The sequence below is a fragment of the Nannospalax galili genome, unplaced genomic scaffold (genome assembly GCF_000622305.1).
Source record: "Nannospalax galili isolate Female #2095 unplaced genomic scaffold, S.galili_v1.0 scaffold598, whole genome shotgun sequence".
NCBI classification, from domain to species: domain Eukaryota; kingdom Metazoa; phylum Chordata; class Mammalia; order Rodentia; family Spalacidae; genus Nannospalax; species Nannospalax galili.
The window spans coordinates 588,982-596,428 of record NW_008342423.1 but is presented as its reverse complement, the minus strand read 5'-3'; the positions used below and the strand labels follow the sequence as shown (position 1 = coordinate 596,428).

General features: G+C 39.7%; 1 protein-coding gene across 1 annotated transcript in view; it reads left to right on the top strand.

The window, feature by feature from the left end:
* The window catches only part of Pigx (phosphatidylinositol glycan anchor biosynthesis class X), a 32,190-nt gene that overhangs the window by 15,192 nt on the left and 9,551 nt on the right, over window positions 1-7,447 (top strand). The window contains exons 5-6 of the mRNA XM_029566172.1: window positions 617-830; window positions 4,819-4,919. Coding sequence (XP_029422032.1) covers window positions 617-830; window positions 4,819-4,919 — 315 coding nt within the window. The remainder of the gene's footprint in view (window positions 1-616; window positions 831-4,818; window positions 4,920-7,447) is intronic.

The window sequence follows — 7,447 nt, the reverse complement described above, 5'->3', positions numbered from 1 at the left end:
TCTGTGAGTTTAAGGCCAGCCTGGTCTACATGGTGAGTTCCAGGACAGCTGGGGCTACAGGGAGACCCTGCTTCAAAAGGACAAAAAAATAAAATAAAATAAAATTGTTTGCTATATATTCATGACCTTTGTATAACCACTGTAGAAAGTTGCTGAATCTGTATGACTTCCTGCCCCGTGCTCTATCTTACTACCATTTTACTTGCTTCACTAAAGAACAGGAAATGACCAGAATGATGCTAGTCATTTTTACTGAATACAAATTGAGGTGTATTGAATAATACTGTGTATTGAATAATACAGTTTCACTTTTGGGGGTACCTGTTTTTTCGGTTAAGCAGAGGTTAATTAAAGACATTTCCAGAAGTAATTTTTATTATGGGGAAATTTGGCACTTGAGAATATAATTTCCCCATTTACTTTTGTTATTCATTGGTCACATCCCTTGTTTCCCACATACAATTGAGGATGAAAGGGGAATAAAAATGGCTTTTGTATGTAAAGGGAACAAATCTGATGCTTCTGCATGATTGTACAGAAATCTTCTGGTTTTACTTGGGTCTTTTTTTTTCATTCATATATTCTTCTTGATTAATACTTGTTTTCTCTTCAACAGGCAGTGATGGTATCAGAAAGTTTTAATATAGAAGCTCCCAACTATTTGTCCAAAGAATCTGAAGTTCTCATTTATGCCAGACAAGATGCACAGTGCATTGATTGCTTCCAAGCCTTTTTGCCCGTGCACTATCGCTATCACCGGCCACATAGGAAAGATGGACACACACTTATTGTGGTCAACAACCCAGATTTATTGATGTACTGTGATGAAGGTGAGGGTTGCAGGTTTTCTGAGGGTTGAAAATAAGAGTAGCATTGTGGTGGCAGGTCTTCAGTCAAGGAATAACAAAAGCATCTTCCTTTCAGCTTTTTGATTGTGATACAAAGTACACATGTAGAAAAACCATATACACACATAGTTTAATGAATTGTTGCAAGGCAGATACCTATTACGTGTCACCTAGGTTGAGAAATAGAACTGGTAAAATGGCTCAATGAGTTAAGGCACTTACTGCTAAGCCTGATCACCTGAGTTTGATCCCTAGGACCCCTGTAATGGAAGGAAGGAACCAGCTCCCACGTTGACCTGTGACTGCCACATGCCTGTGGTGCCATGTGCAAATCCATACACATATACACTAATAAGTAAAATGTAATAAAAACATTTTTAAAAAAGAAAACTTTGTCAGCCACACTAGCAACTATTCCACATGTCTTGTCCCAATCATAGTCTCCTTCCCTTCTAAGACTGACTCAGTTTACAAATTTTAATCTCACTTCCTTTAAAAAATTTTTGGTTTTAGGTATTTTTGAGACAGGGTCTCCCTGTAGCCCCAGCTGTCCTGGAACTGGCTATGTAGACCAGGCTGGTCTTGAACTCACAGAGATCCGCCTGCCTCTGCCTCCTGAGTGCTGAGACTAAAGACATATGCCACCATGCCCAGCCTTAAAAATTTTTTTTAAATTTATAATTATGTGTTGGGGTGGGTGGGTGGAGGGAATATGTGCATGTGAGTGCAATGCCTGCAGAGGCCAGAAGAGAGGGCTGGATTCCCCAGAGCTGGTGTTACAGGAAGTTGTGAGCCAACTGATGTGGGAGCTGGGAACTGAACTCAGGTTCTCTTCCAGAGAAGCATTCTTAATAAATCTTTTTTTTTTTGTCTTTTTGAGACAGGGTCTCCCAGTGGCCCCAGCTGTCCTGGAACTCACTGTGTAGACCAGGCTGGCCTTGAACTCACAGAGATCTGCCTGCCTCTGCCTCCCAAGTGCTGGGATTAAAGGCATGTGCCACCACACCCGGCAGAGAAGCATTCTTAACTGCTGAAGTCATCTCTGAGCCCTGGCCCTCACTTCTTAATGGACAAGATTCTTAAGTACTATAATTTAGTCTTGTCAATAAAACCTGTTGTTTCTTTAGTGTACAAGAAGGTCGTGGGCCATTTGACCTTAGGGTTTCTTTCTTTTTTTTTTTTTTTTTTTCGGTCTTTTTGAGACAGGGTCTCCCTGTAGCCCCAGCTGTCCTGGAACTCACTACCTAGACCAGGCTGGCCTTGACTCACAGAGATCTGCCTGCCTCTGCCTCCCAAGTGCTGGGATTAAAGGTGTGCACCACCACCCCCAGCCAGGGTTTCTTTCTTATGGTTGGGTTATTTCTGATTATACTCCTGCTATAGTTCTTGTTCCTGTAATTCTTTATTTCCTGGAAATAGTAGCCAACTCCAGAGGGTATGATCAGATTGGTTCAGGTTTGATTCTTCTGACAAGACCATAGGGAGGACTGTGTTCTTTTAAAAGAAAATGTGTGCTGGGCATGGTGGCACATATCTTTAATCCCAGCACTTGGGAGGCAGAGGCAGGTGGCTCCCTGAGTTCAAGGCCAGCCTGGTCTACATAGTGAGTTCCAGGACAGCTGGAGCTACAGAGAAACTCTGTCTCAAAAAGACCAAAAAACAAAAACAAAAAACCCACCAAAAAACAGTAGATGTATAATACCTGGTTGTTTCTTGGGGAATTGGGATCTTGTTATGTCAGCCAGACTGGCCTTAAACTTTCTTTGTAGCTCAGGCTGGCCTTAATGTTTTGCTCTTCTTGCCTTGGGTTCTTAAGGAATGAGACTGCAGGCATGTGCCACCCATCACCATTGGTGACTCCCTTTGTGGTGACTCCCTTTGTAGTGACTCACATTGCCTCTTTGCTGCATTCTGATTAGTCCTGGCTTTGCAGGACTTACTGGGGTTTTTTGAGGTTTTTTTGTTTTTGTTTTTGTTTTTGTCTTTTTGAGACAGGGTCTCCCTGTAGCCCCAGCTTTCCTGGAACTCACTATATAGACCAGGCTGGCCTCAGACTCACAAAGATTTGCCTGCTTCTGCCTCCCAAGTGCTGGGATTAAAGGTGCGCGCCACCATGCCTGGCTCAAGACTCAGTGATTTTAAAGGTATTTTTGTTTCTTCTCACCTGTGCTGTGTTCCAAGAGGACAGGATACTTGATCACCTACTTTAGTTGCACACTTTGTCCATAAGCTCTACAATTGTTCTGTTTTTATATGGAGATTTGTGTAAATTTAAAAACTATTTGTGGGCTGAAGAGATGGCTTAGCAGTTAAGGGCATTCATTGCCTGCTCTTGCAGAGGACCTGGTTTCAATTCCCAGCACCCACATGGTGGCTAACAACCATCCATAACTCTAGTTCACTCTCATCACATCTCATCTAACATCCATAATGCCCTCTTCTGACCTGCTTGGACATTACACGACATGGGTGCACTTATATACATGCAGGCAGTACACTCATACAACAAAAATAAATAAACAATAATAATATAAATAAAAACTATTCTTTCTGGACTTGGTGGTATATAACCTGTCATCCCAGCACTCTAGAGGTTGAAGTTAGAAAGATTAGGGTTTGAAGCCAGTCTAGACTCTATAGTGAGATCCTGTCTCAAAAACACAAGGTGTACACCAGGCATGGGAAACAGAGGGCAGGGGATCTTTGTGAGTTCAAGGCCAGCCTGGTCTACATAGCCAGTTCTAGGCCAGCTGGGGCTACAGGGAGATCTGTCTCAAAAAGATCAAAAACAAAAAACCCACAAGAGGTAGGTAAGTAGGTAGGGGTGAAGCCATGTGTATACTATACTTGTCATCCAGAACTTGAATGTGGAAGCAGAAGGATCAGAGGTTGAAAGCAATCTTTGGCTGCATAGAGTTCAAGGTCAATTTAGGATACATGAAACCTTGCCTCAAAAAATAAGAAAAGAGAAACAAAAATCCTAGACTTTCATTATTTCTTCACATTTTCTCAGAAGCAAAGCTGCTTCTTTAATTTAAGAAGCTTTTTCATCCAGGTATCATGCAGGGGCAGGTGGATCTTTGAGTTTGAGGCAAGCCTAGTCTGCATAGTGAGACCCTCTCTCAAAATAAAAACAATCAGATTTTGATTTATTTCTTCAATTTGGGTTGACTTAGAAAAGCTAACAGTATTGTTGCTAATAACTAGCAGGTAGGAATTTTTTAATCATATTTGTCATTATCAAACCGTCTGTCACAAAAAAGTTAGTCTTTGGCACTATTAGCTTTCTTTATCTAGCCTAATTTTGTTTCTACTAATGATAACTTTTTTTTTTTTTTTTTACCCTAAATAAAGTTTTGAAAGTACCTCTATTTTTATTGTTTGTTTTTTGAGACAGAGACTCTCTGTAGCCCTAGCTGACCTGGAACTCACTATGTAGACCATGCTGATCTCTATCTCACAGAGACCTACCTGTCTCTGCCTCCTGAGTGCCACCACCTCTGGCAAAGTGCCTCCCTTGAGAGGACACTGGGAATCTGTTTTGTTTTGATCTGCATGATCTTTATATGGGTAAACATGATGTTGAGATTTTTATCAAGCTGTGTACTGAAGATGTGCTCACTTTTCTGAATATATTTCAGATAACTTCAGATCATGTTTCTGAAATGATACTTTTTTTTCTTGTGAAGCGATACTTAAAAGGGGGTAATAGTGTATATTTAAGATTTTGTTAAGAAATCATGTTCAAGTTCTGTGATTACCGCTGTAACTTTGTATTTCCTAGACATCCACATTAAAAAGGATGCTAAAATGACAGCATGTGATAGATGGGTCCAAAACATGTGAATTGTGTTTTAAAATGTTTGAGTTTTCATATCCTAGCATGGAAGATTTCTGTTGAGGTACAGTACAAGCTACAGCCTTGAGTCCAAATGCAGGTTTTCTGACCTTCTTTTGCCCCTTTTCTCAGAGTTCCCAGTTTTGAAATGCTGGGCTCAGTCTGAAGTAGCAGCTCCCTGTGCTTTGAAGAGTGAGGACATCTGCCAGTGGAACAACATGAAGTACAAATCTGTAAGCCAATGTTGTATGCTGTTCTTAGATAGTGCTGCCTCATTAGAAGTGTTTCTACTATGTTGAAGGAATTCACTTCTGTGTTCTCATATAGAACACTGTTGTTTGCTAATGATAGACACAGTGTTTCCTCATTTGGACAAAGTCAGCATTTAATTTGGGAGCTGGTGATGTAGGGTGAGGTTCATGCCTCATTGTTCAAAGTATGGCTGCTATGCCTTTTTAAAGCTGGTGTGCTTTTTCATTTTGAAATGGCAAAGAAAAGCAGTGTGAGTTCACTTGATTTTCTTTTATTGGTAAAACTTTATTTTCATGTAGAATATTTTATTAATTTTTGATTAACAAAATAAATTAACTCATTCTATTACAGAGCCAAGTAGAAAATGAACAACAAAACCCAAAGTATAAAATAAAGCAAACCAATCAAAGTACTATCATTTCACTGGGATAGTATCTAAAGAACTGTATTGCCTATTTATATCTAAGTTGTTTTATGTCATGTCTGTAGTTCTAACCTCCCACATTTATCTTCTTGGGAATTCATATTTTATTAGTGCTGGCTTTGTCTTAGGCATCTACAAATTTCTACTTAACTCTCAACAATACTCTTCTCTCTTCTTAGTGAGAAGTGTCTATATAGTGTATCTCTTTCCTATGTTTCCTTTCTATCTTTTTGTTACCCTTTTAGGAGCTACCTTTTAACTGATTTTTGTGTACTGTTTCTCTTTGTTCCTAATTCTCTTTTAAGGCCTACTTTGTTTGGATTGAAGGACATAATTATCTGTGTCATGATTCTTGTAGTTTACTTTTACAAGAAGCCAAATGAACTTGCAACAAAAATAAAATAAATTAAAAATGTCAAAGAACAGCTATTCCAGAGAACTGCTGAGATGGTTCAGTGGGGAGGGCACTAGCCACCAAGTTGGATGGCCTGTTTGATCCCTGGAACCCACATGGTAGAAGGAGAGAACTAGCCAGGCATGGTGGCACACATCTTTAATCTCAGCACTTGGGAGGCAGAGGCAGGCAGATCTCTGTGAGTTCAAGGCCAGCCTGGTCTACAAGTGAGTTCCGGGCCAGCTGGGGCTACAGGGAAACCCTGTCTCAAAAAGACCAAAATAAATAAAATAAATAAATAAATGAATAAGAGAACTGACTCCCTTAAGTTGTTTTCTGTCCTCCACATGTGCTGTGGCGTGCACATGTGTGTGTACACATATACACAAAATTAAATAAATGTAAAAAATTTTTTTAAAAAGATACTGTATTAAATAACTATGACAAATTTATTCATATGTACTGTTGTGGATTCTAGATTTGAAGTAGTTTCCCTTTTGCTTAGAAGTCTGTTCACCAGCTAGTTCAAAAAGAAACTACCTTCAAAATTCTAAAAGAAATTGAAAGTATAACACTCAGGATGCAGAGGCAGGTGGATTTCTGAATAAGATGCCAGTGAGGGCTATATAGTGAGACTCTAAAGAAACACAGAGAGAGAGAGAGAGAGAGAGAGAGAGAGAGAGAGAGAGAATATTTATTAAAAACAAAAATAACAACTTACAGTGTAGAATTAGTATACAGCCTGATATTTTGTATTGGTATATTGTTTTGTTTGTTTTTTATTTTTTTTTGTTTATTTATTTATTTATTTACTTATTTATCTATCTTTTTGAGACGTTCTTCCTGTAGCCCCAGCTGTCCTGGAACTCACTATGTAGACCAGGCTGGCCTTGAACTCACAGAGATCCATCTGCCTCTGCCTCCCAAGTGCTTGGATTAAAGGCTGTTTGTTTGTTTGTTAAACTGACAGTTGGAAAGATAGATTTCCATGTCACTACCGTTATACAATATAGAATCCGTTTTGAGCACTGTCACTCCATGTGATACTGGAAATTTTTTTTTTTTTCAAACCAAAATACATCTGGAGAATTGTATTTGACTCTTTGTTTTGTTTTGTTTCTGTTCTTGGTCTTTTTTGAGACACTCTTCCTGTAACCCCAGCTGACCTGGAATTTGCTGTATAAACCAGGCTGGACTTGAATTCCAGAGATCTGCCTGCCTCTGTCTCCCAAATGCTGGGATTAAAGGCCAGGGCCTCCACGCCTGACTTTTTGATTTTTGGGGGGAGGGGGCATTTTCAGACAGGGCCCCCCTATACCCCCTGTAACCCCAGCTGGCCTCCCAAGTGCTGGGATTAAAGGCATGTGCCACTATGCCTGGCTGTATTTGACTTTTTTTTTAAATATGAATGAAGAGTATGCTTAATGTTTTTGGTTTACTGAGTGTAAAAACTAGAAGAATTAATTACCTATTAAAACCTTCTGAGCTCTACCATGATCAAGTCAGCTTTATCCCAGAGATGCAGGGACGGTTCAATATACGTAAGTCAATAAACGTCATAAGTCATATAAATGGGCTCAAAGACAAGAGCCACATGGTCATCTCAATAGATGCAGAGAAGGCCTTTGACAAAATTCAACATGCATTTATGTTCAAAGTCCTAGAGGGAATTGGACTGGAGGGAACATACC